The sequence below is a fragment of the Rhea pennata genome, chromosome 2 (genome assembly GCF_028389875.1).
Source record: "Rhea pennata isolate bPtePen1 chromosome 2, bPtePen1.pri, whole genome shotgun sequence".
Taxonomy (NCBI): Eukaryota; Metazoa; Chordata; class Aves; order Rheiformes; family Rheidae; genus Rhea; species Rhea pennata.
Genome location: NC_084664.1, coordinates 55,045,342 through 55,069,907, shown reverse-complemented (window position 1 = coordinate 55,069,907; position 24,566 = coordinate 55,045,342). Strand labels below are relative to the sequence as shown.

At 38.2% G+C, this 24,566-nt stretch overlaps 1 protein-coding gene across 4 annotated transcripts in view; it reads left to right on the top strand.

Annotated features, from left to right (window-relative positions):
• The window catches only part of ELMO1 (engulfment and cell motility 1), a 312,145-nt gene that overhangs the window by 85,054 nt on the left and 202,525 nt on the right, over positions 1–24,566 (top strand). For all 4 annotated transcript variants that reach the window (XM_062569560.1, XM_062569561.1, XM_062569563.1 and 1 more), the window contains 3 exons: positions 2,742–2,911; positions 15,568–15,603; positions 23,284–23,383. In XM_062569560.1, coding sequence (XP_062425544.1) covers positions 2,742–2,911; positions 15,568–15,603; positions 23,284–23,383 — 306 coding nt within the window. The remainder of the gene's footprint in view (positions 1–2,741; positions 2,912–15,567; positions 15,604–23,283; positions 23,384–24,566) is intronic.

Here is a 24,566-nt window from a genome sequence, read left to right as displayed (position 1 = left end):
CTGGGGTTCTTGGTTTTGCTGAGTGGTAGGATTAGTTCTTTCTTTTCATATATACTGTAAGTCTGTCTAGGATGGCCGAAGCAGTTCACCAGTTCCAGGTGGTCATGTTGGAGGCAGCAGTCTCTCCCAGAGTGAAGAATGTCCATTAATAACTTGTATTTTACGCAGCAATAGCAGATATAATGTGAACTGGTTCCCAGGAGGACGTTCCTCTGACTCAACTCACAAATTCTGTCTTACTGGCTACTAGGCTACATAATGGGATTGTCCTCCCCATCTATCTGACCACAGATCTGCTGCCCAACCTTTACAATCTTGTATTTGCTGGCTCAATCAGTGAATCAGGTATTTTGTTCATCTCTGCTGCCCTGACTAATTTTCACCAAGTCTAGGAACCTTCAGAGGACCTACTGCCTATGGAGAGCTGAAAGGATTGTAACCTTCAGTAAGCAAATGGTGGCAGACAGTGAGGGGTGGGTAGGAGGAGGTGGTAATCTTCCAGAACCACAGCAGGTGGAAGAGGACACATCAGCAGTTCTTAATGAGCTTAAACTAGGTTTCTGCAGCTATTTCTGAAATCAGAGGAATGTAGCTGACTTGGCGATATTGATGTCTTTCCAGAAGGCTTCTGTTCTGAGAAACAGGAGTTCTGGAATTCCTGGGCAGAAATTCAGGTATTGCATGTTTTCTGAGAAATAGTAATGTTTTGAAGATGCCTTGTTCAATGGATCTTTCTGAGTTATGGTGGTGTGGTGTCTGAGAAAAAACAGCTCAGTAAAAGAGGCTGTTTGGGGAGCTGCAAGTTGGCTGTTGAATTTCTGATTCTTGTAGTAATAGTGGCTATGCTGAATTTTTATAGCTGAATAGACCATGCTACTACTTTATTAAAACTTTTTGTTCTCTAGAGCAAGCGAAAGAAGGAAAGAGTTGGAAGAAGTATTTTGTGGTTATCCTGGAAGTTGGAAGATAATAGGATCTATTTTTATTTCTTCCTTGGTCTTTGATAAATGATTTAGCCTATCAGCCTATTTATGTTTGAGAGACTTTTATTTTGTTACCATTCAGACAGATATTCTCATTAAAGGAGGAGTGTATAAAGCATTGTTTCATCATTATAGCGCAAACCAGTTGATGGAATAGGTAATTTGTGGTGGCAGAGAGGACTTTTAGGTGCCAAGATTGTGCCTTTCTATAGATATGTAACTGGTATGGCTGCACCACCCAGTGCTTTAAGCACAGTAAGCCCAGGAGCTAAAAAATAATCTGTTTCTTTTTCATGCTGGGTCTTAACTGAAGACATTAACCATAGCCATATTAACTAGAAGATATTTCTTTCTCCCTATGCGCTCCTGCCTACCACATAGATTCTGGCCAAACTGAGTGTCAACGTACAGTTGTTTTAGTCTGTAAAAATGGGAAGGAATAATCTTGCTGATCTCAGAGGATATTGGAACACTTTTATTAATTAATATTTGTGAGGTAATCAAAATCACGTAGAGTACGTGGCGTTATTATTTCCTGTCTTCCTGTTTAAATGCTCATTTTCACTGAAAATGCGTATTGTCTGAGGATTTTGAAGTGCAGAAATGACCATCTCTGCAAAGAATATATTCATTATTGAATAGAAAAGAAAATTGTCTGTCAGCACATCTTTTTCTTCTATCGTTCTTATTCTATAGCTGAGAAAGAAAAAGCATGCTCTCACAGCAACTAATTCTGAGCAGCCTTTACCATTAATTTGGTTTTGTAACAGCATATAGCTTCTCATTCACCTTTCATTCAGTGCAGGCAAGAAGTGAATTTTAGGAAATTGAATTTTGCAAGTATCTGAATATAGCAAGGCTAATTATTAAGTGGAAGCTTTGTGTTACGGTAAGTAAAAACATCACATCAAAAATGTGAGATGTATTTTAAAGTATTTGTACAGCTAAACAGAAGACTAATTTAATATGCAGTTTAAACATCTCTTTAGCTTTTTATCATCAGTGTTCATTTGAGATTTCACTGTTTCATCCTATATTTTTAGCATTAATGGGCTGAATGGTCTAATATATATGGTTATTGAACTAATGTAATATGCATGTGTTAATATCATAGTTCATGGAAAATAATATTTCCTATGGTCCTTTTAGAGAGTATATGAATTTTTGAATTGAACCGTGAACAAAAATGGAAAGAAAGAGCTGGAGGAAGAGGAGGAAGGAGCAGAATGCCTAATGTTGGGCTCTGTTGATATAAGTTGATTAGGAAAATACATGGTTTTACTTGTTAAAGGTCATGAAAAGTTCATAAGCAATGTAAATATTGACATAAAAAATGCTGGCATAATTATAGTGCAACTGTGTCTAAGGCAATCTGTTTTATTTTTATTTTTACTTTCATTGATATGACACACAACCTCTTCAAGCCAAAGGCTATCTTTTGTTATGTTTGCATTTTGCCTGATGCAATGGGATATCAGTCCAAATAGTTATATATAATAACAATGGAATAGTAAGTGATTGATAGACTTCTGTAAAAGTAATCTGTATGCAAGCTGCTTAAGTGTTTTAGAGAATGTGAGTTTTAAGTATGCCCATTTCTTTAAGTTTCCTGGCTGTTAACTTTATACAATAAGCTATTTGGAAATGTGTTATTTAATGTGACTGTTGCTCCTGCTTGGGCTAACGTTTTATTCATTACTGCCTTTATAACAAAAGCTCTTCTGTTGTTTTTGTTTTATATGTTTTGTTTTCCTTGAGGCTCAAAATGCACAGCAGCTCCATGAGAGGATCCAGTCTTCTAGCATGGATGCAAAGTTAGAAGCACTGAAAGACTTAGCCAACTACTCACGGGATGTTACGTTTGCTCAAGAATTTATAAACCTAGATGGTATTTCTCTCCTAACGCAAATGGTTGAAAGTGGCACAGAGTAAGTATTCTGCTTAAACTGTAACATCTGTCTCTCAATCTGTACACTTGCTCTCTTTCTCTCTGTCACTCTTTCAGCCTGAAGTATGTCTGTGTATTACTTCTAAGATTACATAAAAAGAAATACCTGAAGTTCTAGGCTTCTAGGGTAGAATCTCCATGATCTTAGGGAAAATAATATATTTTTAATTTTCCCGGACTGTGGGTAGGTGGCGGTGGGGGATGTGAGAACAAAGTAGGAAGTTATAAGTATCTTCTGTGATGTGCAGCTTTGGGAAAGGGTATAGTCCTGGTTTCTTCTCTTCCCATCAGAATTTAGAAAAATCATTATTTCAAGGCTGATGTCTAAGTGGTGACAACTGATAACTGCTTGCTTTAAATTCACTATTACTCAGTATAGTGTATATAACAGTGTGTAGCAGCAAAATCCAGCACTTGCTTTGTTATTTTCACTTACATTTTAATTCCAACTGGGAATTTTCAAATGAAAATGGCTTTTGGAAATTAAGTGAGAGCTGACTTCTGGAAACACCTTAATTCTTTACCCTCAAATCTTAGCATTTTCACCATTCTAACTAAGTTTTTCCATGGACTTAGTGTAGAAGTTACTGCATCATCAACTGGATTGTTGCACTATTAACTTAAGTTTTAATAGATACTATTTCAGGTAGGCTTTTCATTTCAAGTAAGAGTTGCTCTTAGTACTTTGCAGTCAGTGTCAATCTCTAGTATACCTGAAGAGCCAACGATTTCTTACCTTCTGCAGAGAGAAAGCAAGTACTCAGAAGGGAGTTTTCTCATTCTTTGAGGCATGTTCAGCCTTGATGAATATGTTTCAGAAGTCAATTGCTGCTGTCAAATCCCCTCTCAAACATGTTTGCATGCCTTCCAAGAAAAATCCAAGAAAGTAAACTGGAGATAAAGTGGAAGTAATAAGTAGGCTTTTAAATAGAACAACATTTGTTTGTGGTGGACTTGCACAAGATACACTATGGATTTGCCTCAAAGATTAAGTAGTCTTAGGAATGAAGCAGTCCTTAGACTGGAAAATGCTGAGAGTTCATATCTTGTTGATTACCTGTTATTTGGTTAACAGTTTGCTGGGCTTTGAATCCCCATTACCTAACACCAGCTGAATACTGGAGTTCCAGCAGTTCATGGTGTCATCCTCAGTGTTTTCATGCTGAGGTCTTTTTATTTTTTTGCGCTTGTGTGGTCTGTGGCACATATTATATGCCAGTTCAATTAAAATAGTTCTGGTAATCAGATTTGTTGACTTAGCGTGTATCGATACAGTATGTGTTGTTTAAGGAATGAAATTAAACAAGATCTGAAGATAGGCTTAAGCTAATTTAAAAGTAGGCACACAGTGACATCTGCAAGTTTACACTGAACTGATTTTAAAACATACTGAATAGGCATGCTCAGAGGTGCCTATAAAGATAAAAACATGAGCAGTCTGAGGGGCACTGCCCCTTTGTTGTTTTGTCATGCCCTGCAGTCCAAGGTGTGATGATGTAAACGGTGAATTTACAGTTAAGTTAGAAATGGCTTATCTCTGCCACTGCTGAAGGTATACTAAAACACTTTGTTTTGCACTGAAGCAGAAAAGGAGCATTCACACTTTTTTTACAAATGTTTCTTCTAGCTTGCGGCATGGCTAAAGAAGTGCCCTCCTTGCCCTTCAAACGTGTCTGTATTGCTGTTTCATAGCTGAGAGATGAGCCAAGCTGTGGCAGACTGATCTGGGTTAAAAACTATTTATTTGGGAGGGGAGCTACTTAAGCCAGCACCACTGTTGAAAGAAATGCTCAGCAAATTATACCCTACTAGTAATTCCTGGTTTAGAGTAGTAAGTTCTTAACACAGCAGGCTTGTAGACTGGGCATATAAGCAGTCTATTTCTTTTTTCTTTTTTCTTTTTTTTTTCTTTCTTAGTGGCTTGCCTTTGGAAGGTTTTGAGATTTTTCTTTTAAACTAGTGAAATACATTACCAAAGATAGACTGATCTATTTATCAGTGTTTCTGCGCATGGGGAGAAAATCTGTCTAGTTTAGGCAAAGCAGCAAAGATTCAAACTGAGAATTTCCAGCAGCTTCACATGCCAATGAACACTCAGCACACATTGTGTTTTTTTCTGTATAGCAACACAGAGCTTTTGAAGCTGAGTGTCTGTTGTGATTTCTCCTTGCTTCCCCCTCAAGTTTGACTTCATGAGGGCAGTTGTAAAACAAAGCCACTTGCACTACACACTATGCATTCCCTATATGCTGCGCATCAGTGAAAGGCTGATAAGCACGTACACAACAGAACTTGAGAGATAATGATAAAAGTGAATCCTAATGCACTCTAACTCAACAGCCTAAGCCTGCCATGGTGCTGGTCTTCTCCTTTCTGATCTTACTTCTGGTTATAGATCATGTCTTCCTGCTATAGAGTCTGCCAGTCCTTGGACTTCTGCTATTTCAGTGCACTAAGCCAAGAGACAAACCACCATAACAAAAGAAATAGTAACAGTGTTTTGGTTTTTATCGTTTGGATTATTGCACCAAAGCAACTTTCCCAAATGGTCAGTGAGTGGGCAAGGTGTGGAGGGGGTGAAGAAGAGAAATATATGGAGGACAGAGTGGGCTGAGGGTAATGAGTGGTTTGCGTGCCCTAGGCTGTCAAGGAATAGCAGCCAGAGTCAGTCAAATGGTCAAGTGTTTCTCTCTCTCTCTCTCTCTCTCTCTCTCTTTTTTTAAAAAAAAACTCCATTCCTGTTTTTGTTTGGACCTTCTGCAGTACCGTTAAAAAGAGGTTCTACAAGATGCTAACTGAACAGGCAAAGCCAGCTAAAGGCATCCTTGCTGTTGTTCCTGCCCTGGGCCTGCCCCCTTGACTAGATGGGCTGCTGGACCACACATTGGCTGGATCACTGAAATGCTTCAGAGCGGAAAGAACTCTTTTCCCTTCTCTTCCCCAGAATCCCTGCTACTTTCTTTTCCCCAAGGATATTTTTAAACTCTGATCAGGTCCATACATCAACCCACTCACCTCAATAGTTATTTTAGCATAACAAGGGGAGGCAGTGCTAGAGCAGGAAATAAGCAGCCAGAAGTTTCAGGGAGTGGCAGAAACTTTGGCTCAATTGTGGAAGACAGTGTGTTTTGCAAGTACACCTTCAAGGCGTATTTTCCCTCTGGAGTTATCTTGATATCTGCCCTTGAGTTACTGTCCCTGAGTCAGCCTTGCTTGAATGTGAGGATATGGTTCAGCCATGCAGCTGAGAAAGCCCTAAAACCTGATGCTGCTGAGAGATGTTCACTTCTGCCCTCTTCTTCCATCCCTTGTGTGTTAACCTTTGCTTTCCAGCCCAGTTCAGCTGTCTCACTGAATTGGTTCTGGTGTCAGGAGGCTTTGCAGAGCCAATCCAGTTTAACTTGACTGAAAAATGTCCACTTCTATTTTGCAGAGTTTTTTTTTTGCTGATTTTAGGACTTGCGGGAGCAAGAGAGGAAGTGTGAATGAGTAGCTGTGGGGAGGAAACTTTTTTTTTTTTTTTTTTTTTTTTTTTAGCAGTGGACCATTATGCTGGCTTGAATGTGTCATTGAGGCACAACCTGAGAGTAGTCATGTTGTGAGATGAACATGAGGGTGGCTGTGTCCACACCCATGTGCAACCTGGAGCCTGACACTGGAGCTCAGGGGTCTGAGGGGTTGGGACACCCTCCACGAGGCTACTGCCACTCTGTGGGGAGCCCCTCCGAGTTCTTCCCCAGCTGCCCACAGCTGGGGAACAGGAGGACATTCACACACCAGATAGCCCAGGCTGAATGGGGCCTCTCTCCACAGCCTGCTGTGGCTGTGCTAGAAACTGATGAATTTTGTTAATTCAGGCTTTATTCTGTATTTTCCCCACAGGGCCAGGCAGTGCTCATTAAAAGTACCATCATGCTGAGTGTAAGGTTGCTTTGAGGTTTTTTTGCATATGGAACTCATGTTAGGGGCAGCTCTTAAGTTATAATTTGAGTGTGTAATTAAGTTTTAGTGGGCAGCCTCTGGAAAGCAAGACTTTAGCTTTTATATTCCTTTCACCAAGGAAGCTGTATTTTTAGCTGGCTTTGTTTATTGCTTTACTTATTCATTATTTTGGTGAAGGCAGTGATTGTAAAGGTACAGTGAGCAGAGCAAAAGAATGTGAAGTCCTGGGTTTCAGGTTACCTCTGCGTCATTTTGCTGGCGATTAAAAGTAGTAGTAATACAGAAAGCTGACAGGAGCTAGTAGTGTTTTTTTTCTTTAGCTTTCGGCATGTAATATTCCTGAATGCTGAAAAAAAATAGAATGCGTTAGAAAATAGTGTTTTCCATTTTCTTACTGTTGTAAGCCTAGCTTGAAAAATAACAATTTGAGAGAGTTCTTTGATTGCTCATACGTTTTCAAAAGCAGTTTTAATATTATGTGTAGTTACCATAATTTGGGCCAGATTTCCTTGACTGCCTGCTGGTTAGGGGAAAGGACTTGTAGGCATGTTGCATGCTCGGACGAAGCAATGGGGGTTGGCAGCAGCCTGATTGCAGAGTGCGCAGGGCCCTAGTGGAGCTAAGAGTGCGTCTTGTCGATAGAAATATATTTGTGTTAGTGAAGAGATGCAGCATAGCTAGAGACTGTCCATGTCTGTCTGAGTCCTTGTTGATTTAGATAGCTCAACTTTGTTTTTCCTTCAGGCTCACTCTGGCTTCCAGAGTGTGCTGTGAGTCTCTTATAAAACAAGAAGATATGAGTTGTTTTTGTGTTTACTTTTATGATTAAGGTGAACTATAAATTATAGTGTGGACTGCAAAGGGAGTTAGGTCATGAAGAACGGGTAAAAGCTGATCCTTTTTATAGTTATGCAGGATATCGAATAGGTACATCCAAATCCCCAAAGGGGTATGTTTGTGCATCCTCAGAGTTACTTACTGTCTTGGTGAGAGATTTCCATACCACTACAAAAGCTTATTTTTAATTTGAAGCCAAGTTCATGCCTAATTAGGGGAAGCTGACTAAGCAGCCATTCTGGTTTAATTTACAGACAGTGTAAAAGGGAAGCAATGGGGTGTTTTTCTCCTGCTCCCCAACAGGGTGCAGTGCAGAAAGAAAGTAGTGCTAGAGGCTCGTGATTGGCATCCGTGGCTGGTGAACACTGTATTCACAGAACAAACCAGGAAGAAGTAAACTTACCTCCTTGCTACCTCATCTGGATAATGGAGGCTGCTTGATCAGAGCTGTATTCCATTATAACAGTACAGCTAGTCTTTCTGATGTAACTAAATCGGTAAAGATGTGCATGTGTGGGGGTTCCCCCCCCACGATATATCAAATTAGTCATGTGACTTGGACAAATTCTCAACCTTAAAAGAAAAAAAATGGCATTTCTTATAAGAAAAGGAAAACTGAAGTCATAAGCCATAAATATTGAAAGTTTAAAGAGTTAATAAAAGGAGTATGTATTTATTTTTATTACTACCAGTAATAATAATCTCATGACTGGATGACTGGGAGGAAAAGAAGGAAGACTTTTGCAGAATTCTAACTTTTTTTTTTTTTTTTTTTTTTGGCAGTATCAGTGTTTCTGCCACTTGTCATTTGACTAAAATGACACAGTTTTTGTAGGAACACTGAGGCTATTCTAAGCCTAACTGTCTTTCTAATAACCAAAATTGTTTCTGTTGCTGTTGTGAGCAGGGAGTTCGTTGGAGGTTTGTTTAATAGATGTAGCTGTGCTGAGTATCTCTATTGAACTCAGCAGTGTCACAGGAGCAGACTAGTAGGTGCTGTGGAGACGTGGTTGCAGCTGGCCTGGTTTTATTTTTTAAGGGGGATGTAATTGCTTAGTGCACAAATTAGAGAGCAAAAACTTGCTTCAAATTGTGGTGGTTTTTAAATTATGTCTTCTTCCTATTGGAAAAAATAAATATGGCTAGATCAGATTCATATGAATTTATTTTTATATAAATGCGTTTGTGAATTTTTGACTTGTCAACTTAACAGGAGCCTTCCATTGAATGCATGCAGTTGTGGAGTTGGCTGCTTTACAGCTGGAAGTCTCCGAGATAGCAATTGTGCATGCATTAAGGACAAATTATATTGTTCGATGAAATTCTAGCTTTTGGCTCGCCTTATAGAGATAATGTTGTATAGCAACCCAGTGGAAAACTGAAGAAAGATTAGTTTGGAGTTCTCCCGACTTTAACAAGCTTTATGGGATGGTTGCTCACGTACCTGCTAACAATTTTTTCCGTCCAGTTTGAGTATTTCCATATTGCTGTCAAAAGACTTAAGTGTAGCCACTTGTTCCTGTCTGGCTTCACCTCAAGAGTTGTTCTAATACTGTTTGTAGGAAACTGAGTTGGAAAGCTGACCTATATTGTTATAAAAGACAATAAAGTTACTTTAATGAGGTTAATACTCCATTAAATAACTGTTATTGTCATTTATAATAAAACAGTTCAGTTTTGTGATCGAGCTCAGTGTGTTGCCCCAGGAAGCACTTGTACAGGCATAACTGATTGGGTAAAAGAAAAATGAGTTCTCGTCAGATTAACAGTGCAAATCCAGTAGGCCTTTGCTATGACATATATTCGTCCTTCTCACCCTTGCTGGCTGCGCAGCCCTGGCTCCCTCTCTTGGCCAGCTCCACTGCTCATCTGACTCTGCAGTAAGCCAATGCAGGTTACTAATCCAGCAGAAAATGAGCCAGACAGCAGAGAAAGCGGAGGGGGGAAGAAAAATTTCGGCAGCAGTGGGCTATTAGACAGACTCAGCTGTTCCTGTGAATCTTCACCTGAAACCCCAGAATACTTAACCCGACACTGCTGCCAAAATGAATTTTTGTCCACCAGAGCTTTATATGACCTTCATTTCTGAGTGCTTCTGTAACGTCAGGGGCGTGTGACTGTTGTATTTTTGAGCCAAAGAAGGAGGCAGCAAAAATCCAAAATACCTATATAGAATTTGGTAATTCCCTTAATACCAGCGTGGAGATTGTAATGACAGGAGAATGAAAAAGTACTTGCAGCACCATCTTTCTTTGGAATTCCCATAAAGCAAGAAAGTTTTTTTTTTTTTTTTTTTTTTTATTACTGTTTTGGATTTGTTTGCCCCATCAATCTTCAGGCTTGGATCTCCCCTATCCCCACTTTCTTGTGTGTCTTTGACTGCTATCATATACATAGTACACACTGTATATTTTAGATAAAGCCCAATCTGAAGAATGAGCCATCAAAGAGCCCATTTTTGGAAGAAAGATGGGAAGCATTGTTTTCTCCTGAATTTTCCCCATTTTTATATGCCTTTACTTTAGTATTGTTTTTCTTACTTTGCCTGTACTTAAAAATATCAGTATTTAAATGACCCCTGCTAACTGTTCATATAAACACCTTTTTGACCTGAGCAGGTGGGGGAAGCGAAGACATTTGACAGTTATACTGCTTTTTTTTGTTTGGTAACCACTCCTGTAAAACAGGATAAAAAGAGAAATTCTACAGTGAATTTATATTGCCAAATATTCTTCGGAGTAGCAAGTGTTTGACAAAAAAAGTCTTTTTTTTAACTTCTAGACAAAAGTGTAATATTTGAGGAAATATTAAAACACAAAAATAAGGAGAAAAGCTTAAAATCTCCACTTCTGCAACTTTCTAGGATGTTATTGTCTTCTGGGCTGTGGAATGTTGTGGTGTCTGTGATGAGTGGGAGTGCTGATGCACTAGTTAAATCGTTTTGCAGATTTCATCAAAATAATTTATTTCAAAGCCTGGCCAGTGTGTTTCCCAGACTTCTTTTCTTTGTGATAGCTACACCTGCCACACAGAAGTACATTTCTGGAGTCTATTTTTGTCTTAAGTGCTGATGCTTCCAGGAGGCCGTGTTCTAGGATATATTACTTAGATTTCAGGAGTTGTATTTACTGTGGGTGCTGTTTGAACCAGCCCTTTTCCTGGGGTATAGGAAGAAGCACTTCCACAACCTTCCATTAGCATCATGTAAGCATATTCTGAAAAAAATAGAAGCTAAACCAAATAGTGAAATTATCAGAAAAAGTGTTTTTTAAAATACACTTGGATTTTCCTGATTTCTAAATGCTGCCTGTTGATCCAGAATGTGGAGATACCTTAGCCAAATGCAGATTAAATGTGGCTAGCAGCTTGTTTATCCATCGTCTGGTCAGTTTTCCTGTTACTAATCGGAGGAAGATTTTGTGAGTATTTTCCGCTTTTGCTAGTAATGGTCTTCTCCAGCACCATAACGCATGAAAAGCTTTTATCCTTAGTGGTATTTTTATCCAGCCCTGCATGTATTTAAACAGTACCGATTTGAAAACATTGGTTGCAGTGAGTGATGGAACTGCCTTGGCTTTTGGCATTGCTAATTCTAGTAGGTCTGTACTGACTTCCGAAACGGGACAAAGTTTTTACAAGGTCAGTGCAGACAAGCCATTATTGTGTATTGCCTACCACTGCGGCTGTGATTGAGATTTAGGACATTTTTGTTCCTTGTGCAGCTATTTTAGCATAAGAGCAGAAAGAAGTTGATCCAGTACGATCCTTGCTAAGCTGGTTGCTGCTGAAAGCTGCTCTTGACGTAATTTGCAATACAGTTTGAGCAAATACTAAGCTTGTATGGCTTGAGGAAGTCCAAAGGGAACTACTACTTCTCGGGATTCAGCCAGATATATATCACAAAGTTCCTTTGAGGCCAAACAGGGAGCATACTGTGGTAGCAAAATGTCTAAACGAGGAACTTGCCATTGTTGTTTATTTTACATTACATTGACACTTGTTTTGAGATTCCTCCCTGTGTAGAAATGGCTGTCTGTATTTTATGGCTTTTATCACTGTATCTTGACCTTTCACAAACATGAATTAATTTACCCCCATAACATTTGTGTTTAATAGCCATGATTTTATTCTCATCCATGCATTGCAATTGGTGGATGACTTGCTTCTAAGAGAAGATAAGTGTAGATATCTTGCTGATTGGGCAATGTCATTATCAGTAAGATCTTCAGCATTTTTGACCATATCTGTGGTGACTCACCCAAGGAGTGTTTTAAAGAACTGTGTGGTTGCTACCATAGAATCAGCTCTCTAGAAGGAATAACAGTTATATATATAGAAAGAGGAAAATTAGTGGAGGTGGTAGACTGTGCTTGTTCCTTTCCAGGCTGATATGCTGGAAGAGTTATCTTGACAGCTCATTGAGTGTGTCGGCTTAACAGCGTAGTCTATGGATGAATCTGAACAGGAATTTCTGCTAATACCAGGTATTTCTGTAGTAGGTTTTAGGTTTGATCATGGGCTGAAACTAAAAGGTACTCCTTTAGGTAACAGCCTCCTGCTGTTCAGTGTTAAAAGTGCATCTGTACTTACCCTGTCCAACCTTGCTGCAGCATTTGATGTCATTGGTTGCTCTTGTTATCACACTTACCAAAAGCAACAGAGATTAATAGAAATTCTCTGCTCTAATATAGATTAATAGAAATTCTCTGGTCTAATATAATGATTATCCTTCCTCTCAAGTCAAAATTTGCCATCTTTCTTTTGCTTCATCTGCAAAGTCCTAGAAATTTCAATTATTTATCCATATTATATCGTATAAAAGAAAATACAGATTTTGGATATTTTCTGACCTTGATTTAAGTAATTTCCAGTTAACTCAAGGTGGTTAAGAGCCCTCTAAATGCTAGGGAAATTACAGCCTAAAAGCTTTGTTCTTGAATTCAGATATTGGCTCTTTAATCCTGGGTTTAGCCACGGGAAAAATATACCTGTTTATAGCCTGTTGTGAGAAATATCTGGCAAAACTGACCCTGCTCTTTGAAGTGCCACTAGTATGCAAAGACTGCTCTGTCATTTCTCTGTGATGTTAAATGGACAAAGCACCAATTTCCAGTTTACTTGCCACTTAAACCAAAACCAGTACTTGGATGAAAAGCAGCTGTTTTAAAAGCTGGGCTCAGAAAAATGCTATAAGTTTTGCTGGCGTGTTTTGCAAAAGATTGTTGCTTGTATCTGTGCACATTTGTTGGGAGATGACAAAACACTTTTGCTGTTGTATTTCTTATTACAATTTAGCAGCAAAGAACACACTTTTGGCAGAAGCACTGGAGGGGCAAGTTGGGATTTCCTACTGTGGGAAATGCTTTGAACTTTTTGGCTTCTAAATGCCATGTTGAGGGTAATTATCTCCCCTTCTCAAGGCTGTCTGATGCATTGTGATTCTTTTGGTTTCCTTTTTACTGTTGGGTATCTAGATAGCTGTGGTAGCAAAAAACAAAACCACAAAATCCAACAAAAAAAATATCATTTGTCTGTTTGCAACTAGGATGAAGTCCGTCCTGTGCTAGGATAGACCTGTCCCATCATTATCTTCAGGCATGAATATTTCAACTCACAGCTGGCAGTGAATGGTTTCAAATCACTGTCCCTTTGATGTGTTCTTTGCTTCATCTCCCTGAAGGATACAGAGGCCTGCCCAAAAAAATGGCCTTCTTGAGGCTGGTCCTTACCACTGAGGAGACCTCCCTCTGCCCTGTCTGACAGCAGTGACTTTCCATGAAGGAGGCGTTCCACTGGAAAGAAGAAACTGTCACATCTCTTCCTATGGTTTGACATGTGGAAAATCATTTGCAGAAGATGTGAAGCTTAGAGCTGTTCCCTCAGTAGATAAGAATGGCCAAGGAATTTACCAGTTTCAAGACAGATCTAAACATATCCCTACTGAAAGCCATGCAGAAATGCTAATCTTTTTGATGGAGCAGGAATCTCAAGGGGGTGTTCACTTTGCATTCCTCCCTCTGAAACACTTCTCAGTGGTTGAAATAGCAGACCATATGGAAGAAGAAATACATACTCTTGTGTATTACATCTGTAAATCATGTATGTTAGACCTAGGAGAAGATGCACTTTAGTTTCAAATGAGATAGGGTAGCAACAGTGTCATACAGTCTATGTAGAAAGCACAATGTTGCTTTTGCAGAAGCAGCATGGAAATTGCAAGGTAGAAGGAGTTCTTGCTGTACCCCTCCCTTCCCCCCCCCCCCCCCCCCCCAAAAAAAAAACCCAACTGTTCATGTTGGGGAATACTAAGGTTAGGCTTGGATCAGCTATTGGAGAGGTTGGAAGCCTGGAGCTGTTGTGTGCTGAACAGCATGGCAGCAAATGCAGAGGGAAGAATTTGGAGAGGAGAGGAGAGGGAGGAAAGAGGGACCTCTCTGTTTTCCTTTGAGGCAATGGTTTGCCCCATATGGAGATGCAGCCAGAGAACCTGTGAAATGCACAGATTTAGGGGAGACAGAACATGTTAAGTTGGAGAGTCATTTTTTTTCCTCCAAGTTTAAGTGATGTTTTTAAAAAGTTACATATTTATCTTGGATACTATTGTCGCCATTCACAGTTTCTTCTCTTCAGGTTGCTTAGTAGCATAACCAGCAGTTCTGGAGCTGGTTATTAGTGGGAGGATGATTGCAAATAATGATCAATGGACTACAGCTTTCAAATGCTTATTCCCCCCACCCTCCTTTAATATTTGGCTTCCTGTTTCCTGAATATAGTAATATGATGCTGTAGCTTGTAGTTTGCTGATGACCATGCACAGTACTGCATATCTCATGAGAAAGAGAAGAAGTCTAAATAAAAATGGCTGTGATATATTAAACCTCTTTCCACAACTAGAAACCAAGTGTGCTGGAAGTTACTAAAACTGCGACAACATCACACTGAAAGTTAGGTGTACGACTTAGCCTCTTAAAGTCTGAATCACTAAGTACCTTTTTTCATTGTCTTTCTTAAGTGGCTTGATTCAACCCCTTGGGTCTGCACATGTCCATAGCTGTATGAATTTAAGAGCAACAAAGCTAGTGGGTGAGTTCACACATTCTGGAAGAAGACTGCTGCACTGCAGTTCCATGTCATGGAGCTGGTGCAAGATGGTTTGAGCTGTTGAGTAAATGCAATACTACAGTTAAAAAGCCAGGGTGAAATTCTTTAGCTCCCTTTGAAGTCAGTGGAAAACTTGTCACTGTCTTCCAAAGGTCGGAATTTCAGTCTGTGCTGATCACAGCTACCCAAGAACTTTCAGCTATCCTGACAACTCTGACCTCCGTATTAGTGATGGAGACTGGAGCTAAAGAAAGGACTTTGTCAGACAACTAACTGCATGTCATAGCAACAGGGTAGAAAAACCTTAATGTGTTAACTTTTGTTATTATTATTATTAACCAAAGGCTATTTTTATGCAAATATATACTAACTTAGCTGCCTGGGCACTCTTAATAATTAAGAGAAACAGGTATTAGAGAAGTCTGTATTTGTTTTTGTTTTTTTCCCTCTATTAACTGTCTTCTGCTGCTTTTTTCCTATTAGAAATTAAAACAAGAAGCTAAAACAACAAATATTTGTGATATGTGTGCTTTCTTTTATCAGATACTGAACTGTAGAAAATTGTTAGTATCTTACTGCCTTTTATTGTGTGTCTATAGATGAATTTTATGAATCAAGCATGGTGTGGGGTGTATATATAGGGGTCTATTGTGTATGTATATGTGTGTGTATATATATATATATGTGCATAGATAAATATTGAGTACAGATGTTTTAAAGTGTATCTCCTCACGTGGAAGTTTTTAAATTTTACAGACGATATCAGAAATTGCAGAAGATAATGAAGCCCTGGTAAGAACCTGATTGGATCATCATCTTGTACGCTTCCTCTTCTTTTTGCATGACTGAGTTCAGGCCCTTGCGCTCATCTTTTTGTATAAATAGACTTATGCATATTCATTCAGCCGATCTTCAACCTGTTTCCTGCTCTTTGATAACTGTTAAAAATTTCTAATGGAGCCTTTTTCGCTTTGCTTGTGGAGTGTGTGCTTTATTTCTGTAACTGCTACAGGGATTTCTAATATTTCCTAAATAAAGATTTTTAACAATTTGAGCAAGCAAATCATTTCCCTGCCTTCCCCCCTCTCCCCTCTCCTTAAATCTCTCTTGGCTTACCTGATTGACTGTAGGCAGTTGTAATTGTTGATGACAGTGGGATAACAGTAAGAGACATCATTCCAGTTTGAATTCTTACTATTTGCTGGTCCCAAGTAATGCTAATTCTTTTTGATAACTGCATAAAGGAAAACCGCAATGTAGTATAAGGCCTCGTGGCAGAAAGTTCCGAAGCATGCTTGTTGTCCTGATGATTTTGAATGGGATTCTTCTGTGTGCTTAAAGTTAAACACACGCTTCATAGACTTTGCTAAATTGAAACCCTAAGAGGTATTGTAATCTCTTGATTGGTTTGCAAATTTGAGATGTCAAGTATAGCTAAAAACCAAAGGAGCAAAAGAATAATTAATCGATGAACCATGCATCTGTCACTCTGAGAGCTTGATGTGGTTTAGTGTGCAGGAAACGCAGCTCCCCATCTGAATGCATGCTAAATCATGCTTTCACAAAGCTACTGTAAACAAAGTTTTGAAACATGCATCATTAAATCATTGCCTAATAAATAAAATAAAAAAGGAAGAATAAATTTGACAGGAAGCTTAAATCTTTCCTCTCCATTCCCTTTCTCAACCTAATACAAATTAACTTGCTTCTTAATAGAAAAGTTTAGATTCTGAAGATGATGTTTAAAACGTCATGAGGCTTTCAAAATCCTTGGCAGCTTCACCCCTGCCAACACAATATATCACCCGTGCATCTCTTTTTTTTTTGTCTTTTTTTTCTCTCAGTGAAAATATGTGCGCTGCATTTGTAGAAGAATAGTTATACTCCCTGTGTTATACTCTCCTCTGTTTCCAGATTCTTTTTCTCCCGTAGGCTTCTCTACATTAAATTACGTGTTTGTCCTCTGAACAGTTTTTCAAGAGAGGTCTAAGGAACTGACTTATAGTTGCATTGCACTCTGGCTTTGGGAGCTGGTAATACTGATCTGGATTAGTATTTCATACAATAGTCCTGCTCACTCATGGAAGCAAGACCTTACCCACTTTAAGAGGATTCTTATAGATAGATGTAGATACAACATACCTGTGGATGCAGTAGAAAAGAAAGTGTATGTGGCCAAAGTGTATTCTAACATTGGATGTTAAAGCCCACCAATATAAGCTTCAGTTTGCAGGAGGGTGAACACTTAATATTATGATTTCCATCAGTAGCATATGAAATGATAGAATTACAGCAACAAAAATTCTCAAGTTTGGTGCTTGTACTACGAGAGATGCTAGAGCCATTTGTCTGGATGGGCATGAAACTAATTGTACTAGAACCTATTCCATTCATTCATTTTGAAGGTGAAGTGGATACATTAATGCTGTATGACTGTAGTTATCTCCCATCCTAACTGTTTTTTGTAAGTTATATTTCACTAGTATGTTAGTAGGAGAAGGTCCAATGAAATGGGAGCTATAAAAATAAATTTAGAATTTGATATAGCAAATGAAACAAAATTAAAGTTTTAAAAAATGAAATTGCAAATCTAGGACTTGTCTTCCTGTCTTCATGACTAGTTACTTTAGAGAAGCCAAACGCTGATTAAAAAAAAAAGTCACTTTTAGATTTACAGAATGGAATTTTATTTCATAATGTGCCAGTATTTCATTTTATCTCTGGTAGCTTGCACATGCTAGCCTGGGGAAGCTGACTTTAATTAAAATCTGACTTTCATGAAGAGGGCTTGTCTAATAGCTTGCTCAACTGAAGGACACTTTTTTTCAAAAATGTAAGTTTCTTTTTCCTTACGTCTTTTTGGTTTTATTGGTTCCCATTTCATTTTCAAAACATGTTGGCTAACACTTGAATTCAAAGGGAAAAAAAAATTGCCCTGTGGAAACAGCTATATCAACTGACCTTTTCATTCTAGTACTGAATTGCAGTCAAACTGCACTGATTGGAGGGTACATTTGGTTTTTTTTCTGTGTAGGTGGTTATTCCTAGTATTTTAAAGGATTGTCTCTTCAGGAAAATTACCATAAAGTGAGAAAATATGAATTTAAAGGATGAGGAATAAGAGAAAAAATAATTCTGATCACATCTTCATGAGGAACCAGTGAATAATAGCTGGTCTGGGCTATTTCCCCTTGTAGACGAATGCTTAACGTACCTCAAAGTGGATTAAGTCATACTCCATAAGAGTCTCTACACCTTGATTTATTCAAGAATAGTTACTATCCTGTTTTAAATTCACAGCCTGTTTTAACTGGAATTAATTTTCAAACATAGAGAAGCCCTAGTACAGACTACAGAGCTATTGCAGATCCTTGGAGTACCAGTGGTTTAAACTCAGAGGGGCTGATCTCTTGTAGTGGACGTAGTGAAACTGGACGTGAAAGGAGTATTTCAGTGGTGCTTGGCAGGATGCAAAAAATCATCTGTATCAGTTGCAATATAGCAGTTAAAGGCATTTTTTTGTGATCATCCAGAAAAATAGGAGCATCTACCCTGCAGATTGTTCAGTCATTTTCAGCTGTGCCAAGTAAGTACTGAGCAAGTTTGAATTGTTCCTTGTTTGATTTGATAGTGTCTTACCCTCACCATTAGGAAGGTTACATGAAAAAAAAAGGCAGTATAGAAGCAACGTGGAAATCATAGGAATAAAGGAGGTGCTGAACACTGTTTGCACTTGCAAAGCATCCTGCTGCATCATCCAACTCCTCTTAGGCTTAATTTGGTTCTTACCCCCACGGCTCTTCCAGAGCTCTCATCCTCTCAGATACATTCTGCTCCTCTGTTTACATTTACTTACGGCCATTTATCCTTGTGTCAGCTCTGTTTTTAACTTAGAAAGCTGTACTTGCTCTTTGATGTTAACCTGAATAATGTCAGGCCCTTTCAGCTACCTAGTATTATGCTGTGAGCATGGTTGCTGAATGATGAAGGGCTTGAAGTTAACTGCTTCCTTAACTCCTGCATTTAGTTACGGGCTGCAGCTCTTCCAATGCGTCCTTCCCTGTTAGAGTAATTTCTCTGCTGTTTTCCCCCCGCACAAACAGAGGTCAGTAGCTTTGGTTCAGATTTGCCTCTGAAATCGTCTGTGTGAGGATGTATTTCCTTTGGCATCTAGTCCTAATGACCTGGTAGCTGTATTGTGGCTGTGAGACAAGCAACAGTTAATTCCTAGTTTCTCTCCAGCTTTTATCATGTATAACATAAAACAATATAAGCCCACTAAGCTTTGAAAAGCTCGTAGTGCTGCTTTTGTGACCTATTGGCAGCTGAGCCTGACTAGTTTGCTTAATTTAAAGAATCCTTTAAACAACTCAGGCTTTTTCCATCATGTCGTTATACCTCAGCAGCAATGCAGTGTTCAATTCAATATGTGTTTAAGCATGACTTGAGATTTTTTTCAAAAATATCTAGGGGATTTGGGTGCTCAAGTCCAATTAATTTTAATGTATTTTGATAAGAAAACCAAATTGCTTTAGGCATCTTTCAAAATATCAGCCACAGTTCTATACATACATCTAGAAGATTAATTAGCATACATGATAAAAAGAAATCTTCTATGTGTAGAAATGATACTGTGAAGACAAATGAGGGACAGGTGTTGTGTTCAAGATCATGTACATATTCATGTTTATTTTTAGGGAAATAAAAACTAATATCCAAATCTTGGGGGGAGGTTTCTTCCTAATTTTTTTAAGGTAAGAATGCAGTAAATTCTGAGGAACATTTAGCTAACAGGCTTTGACTTGATCTTTCCATAAAATTAGTAGGTAAAATAGATGTTAAACACGACTGACTTGCTTCTCAGTCCTGAGGGTCTCAGGTGCTCAAAGTCTTGGATCAGAACAAGAGCGTTCACGCTGGGACAGCTGATGAGTTTTCAGTCCACAGCTTTCCACTTTGCATGAGGCGGGTCCTGAGGCTTTTACCATAAGCTGCTGTGGTCTGGGAGGTGCTTCGTGATCAGCTTGGGTGTCCCCACGACAGTGGTTAGAGAAGCGAACTGTACAGCAGAGAGCAGTAATTTCATCAGCTGTCCCAGTGTAGGATGTGTTCCTGCTTATGAGCCCGAGCCCTGAGCAGCGTTCAGGAGGGCCTCTGGGACTAGCTTGCTTGATACCATAAATCATTAAAATGTCAGTGTTAGTGAGATATGAAACTGCAATTACACAGTGCATCCTTTTGATCATTTTTTCCCTCTTGCTGTGATGACACACATTAAAAAGCACCTTCGTCAGAAATTACCATCAACTCATTTTGTGAGAGCTGCAAGGGTTTGATATTTACAGAACTGTCGTACCCTGTGCTAATGGGTTAATGGCAGGAGACCCCTTCATCTTTCAGATTTTTCGTATGAGTAAAATACTTACTTGCTGAGGTTTTGAGTCAAACAGCACTTTTTTTCTAAGATCATTACTTTCGTGAATAAGCTCTTATTCCCCTGAAATTTCTAGTATCTAGTCTGTCTGCCACTTTATAAAGTGTGTCTGTGCATGTATGCATTAAAATGAAATGCTTGGCAGTATAGTTCTGTTGCTACCTATCTCTATGTGTTAAAAAAAAAAAAAAAAAATCATCTCTCCTTCCCACAAATACGTTAATCCTTATCTTGCTAGTTACCCTGGAGAGTCCTTTCATCTCTAGCTGTGCTATTCCTAAGGCTTATCCTTTAAGCCTGGCTTTTGACTTTTGCAGTGCCGCTTAATATACACATGCGAGAGCGTGCGTGTGTATACGCAGTATTAAAAATAAATATACATGTACGTGTGTGTATTTATGCATATATGTTGTTACACAATATAGAAAGCTGAAGTATTTCTTTGTGCTTGAGTAGTCCCAGCGTAGCACCTCTTTGCTCCGATCGCTTGAAAGCGTGCAGGAGTGACACCTGCTGGGGCAGCCTGCTAATTTTGAGCTGAGAAAAGTACTTTCACCTTCTGGAATCCCGAACAGTTGTACCGTTGTTAGTAAAAACAGGTTTATACATTAACACCAGCCCTATTAACCCAGTTTCCCCTCCTAAGGTGTGGAGGAGGCTGAGTTAATGGGCTAGATTAATCAGTAGTTTTGCTGAGAAGAGCAAATGAGGTGGTCAAATATAAAGGAGTTATACTAAACTGAATTCAGGCCACTTCTGCTGTGAAGGAGAATATCCACATGCAGGTTTCTTATAGTTTAAGTAGCTCCTCTAATCTATACTAAGTGTTAACTGGGATTAGCTCTCATTTACAGTTAGTTTATAGAAGAGAATTTATGTAGTAAATGCAAATTAATTGAGTGAACTTTAAAATAATGTATATCTCCCTCAGATTATTTTATCTCTTACCTTGATATCTTATTTACCCCAGATTAGGTTAATGCTGAGAGGGACATCTTTATCTCCTTTTCAGAACCATCTTTTTTGTACATTTTTTTTTCTTTTTATTAGGATCTGATCTGGTCCATCTTCGTAAAACAACAGAATTCTGTATATTCATTGAGTATTCTTGCATGAATAAACATGAGAATTTTGTACAAGTTTTTAGAAAAAAATATCTTTTCTCAGGGATATGCTTTGGGCATTCGTAAATCACCATTGCGTTTGAAAGACATGACTTGGGGAGGTAAGAGGAGTGGAGCTGATACAGTGCCTGCAGAGTGTTGTTCTCATCTTGTTATGAACTCCTGGGTTACTTGGAATGTCCATGATGACTTCTAAAAATCTGGTTCAATTCCTAACAGATTTGCAGTATTAAACAAACAAACAGAAAACAAAACAAAACTTTCCAGATCATGTATTTGCTGAGCAATTTATTCCTTGTAGAACTAGTGTTTGTTTGTTTGTTTGGGGTCTTTTTTTTTTGTTTGTTTTTTTCTTTAAGACATTAAGTTTTTCTTGTTTGCTCTTTGATATAGTCTTTTTGTTTTGTCATAAATAACCAAAGATACTAGAGACACTCTTACTTACTGTGGGCAAGATCTATGTATCTGTGTCCCCTCCCCACAAATGTCAAGAATGGCAAGTTTCATTTTAGACGGCTCATAGAGACGGCTTCTAAGGAGTATTTAATTCTATGGAGTATTTAATGAAGATGAGCTGCCTTAAAGAAAAGGGCCCCTATCAGTATATTTTTTTTTTTTGATGATGAGATGCATCCTTAATGATAGATTAACTCAAATCCAGTGAACAATAACTATTAGAATAGCTACATGGAAACTAATTTTCTGCCTCTTTCCTCTGTATCACAGTAAATACCTCTCATTTGAGTGGACTTCCATTTATTTGTGTTGGGCTGATGCAGGATTGTAGGGACTCAAATCGCCGAAAAAGGTTTACCAGTCACAATTCTCTTAACTGTGGTTAAACTCAGCTTTTTGATATAGTTCTGCAGTTCCAATCTGGCAGAGCTTTTTAAGTTTAGCTTTAATTGTGTAAGCTGTTGCGTTAAAGTCAGTGGGACTATTCATATGATTCAGATTGATTGCACGCTTATGCTTGTTAATGGCTTAGTGGCAGATTACCTTGCAGGCATTTTGGCATGCCCTTAAAGGTAATACGCTGCTTCGTTTAGGGCTCTGTGCACTGCTGCTTCTATTGAGTAGTTACCTCATTGAATGGGCTCCATTGAAATCATGGTTACTGACTGTTCAGTACCATGACTATATATAGAAATTAAGCTAACATTTGAAAATAGATTTAACGTTAAAAATTTCTGTGACCATATTATTTATATTGAATTTAAATCTTTTGACCTAATAGGGAGATGGACTGAATCTCAGCTTTACAGTTAACCATGCAGTGTAGTGAGCTGCAAGCCCAAAGTAATTTGAGCTGCAGTCCTGGTTAAATTGCTTGGACTTTGCGGACTGCTTGATGTGGTTGTCTACAGATAACCTGGATATGTATCTTTTTTTGTTTAAAAGAAATTTAAGTTGAAGCATTAAGTATTGGAAAATTGATGCTCAATCTAAAATCTCTCTCTCTTCTGGTCCGTTCTTAAAATGCTTACTTGTAAGAGAAGGAGAAACAGTCCACTAACTTTTAACTAATCATCTTGATACAGAGGTACCAAAATAAGATGACGTTCGGATAGGAGTATTTCTATAAATTGCTAAGAAAAATCTCATTTATTTTCTTCTGTCAGTTCTAAAAATCTGAATTAGAGCAGTTGAATTTGGAGTATCTGACTGAGCATTGCATGTTTTCCTGGGGATTAGTTTTCTGACAAAATTGCTTTCTTTGAGATGACTGTTCTTGATGTCCATGCTAAATTTTGGAGACCATTTGTTGCACGGCTCTGTTGCTCTGCTGCTACATGTTAGTCCATATTTGGCTTTGTTGTCCTGCCTTTCTAAAAAAGCTTCCTGCTGCTTTATTCCCTGAGTCATTACCCTGCTGCGTTGCTGGTAACTTGTCACAACTCCTGTCTCTTGCAGCTTTGGAGATATGTTGTCCTTTACACTGACTGCATTTGTTGAGCTGATGGATCATGGGATTGTATCATGGGATACGTTCTCTGTGGCGTTTATTAAAAAGGTAAATTTATAATCAACACTGTATGTTTTATATTGGTTTGCTTATACATTGCTAAATTTTGAAGTCTTTCTTTTCCAGATGCATTATTTTATTTAGGTTAGCCTGTAGTCAGAAAAGGTACGTGTAAATGAGTTTAAAGTGCTATTTCAATATTGCACTTTATCAATTAGAATATTTTTAATTGTAGGATCTGGCGCAACTTCTACTGTAATCAGTGGGAGTGAAATGGGATCAACCTTGTTTTAGGCTTATTACATGAGAAATTACTTGCTATTTTACTGTGTAATCTGCTTGTGTGGATACCATGCCCTTAAAGCAAAAATGAGCATTTTGATTTAATGTAAACTCAAGTAATACCGTGTTTGTTGAAACAAAAACAATACTGAAATGTTTCTTCTGTAGGTATGGAAGGAAGAGTCATGAGTTAGTTTACAAATTCATATTATTAATCTGAAATCTACTGAGTTTTACTAAGTTGAACTCTGGCCCCCTGAATTCGTGCAGTTAAGATCTGTCGTTTCAAAACAGATTTTTCCATCGTTTGCAAGATTTTTTTTTCTTCACATATAGAGAAATACAGAAATATACAAGCTTATTGCACAGAAGTACTCTTAAAATGCAAAAGTAAAACAGACTCAAGACGTAGTGTGCAAGTTAAGTATAAAATTGTTACTTTTTTAAACCTTTTCATTTATTGTCATCTTAAACAGTAACAGGTTGAAATCAAACAGGAGTTTATTTTGCTAAAAGTCTCTTTGCAAAGAATTTTTAAAGCAGGTTAAAGTCAGAATTTATCTTGTGTTAAAGTGCACTTGTATAAGCTGTAAAGTTTTAGAGTTACTTTTATAAAATGATAGCAGCAACAATGATAGGACTAATATATCCCGTGGAAAAATCTTTCCACTTCTATCTTACCAAAATGTGTCAGAGTGAGACTTTTAATGTAAAATTGGTTAGAAAATTGATACCATCAAATGAAAGAACAAATCTACTTTTTTCAAAGTGAGAAAAAAAAAACTATGAAAAGAGAATTGGTTTTTAAATTTAAATTTTTGTTATTAAACATGTTATTTTTAAGAAAAATTAATACAATTTACAAACAACCTACGTGAAGAGTGGTCCTGGATCAGATGACAGGATCAGCTAGTGCCATTCCTTGTTTCCACCAGTGGCATGTAATAAA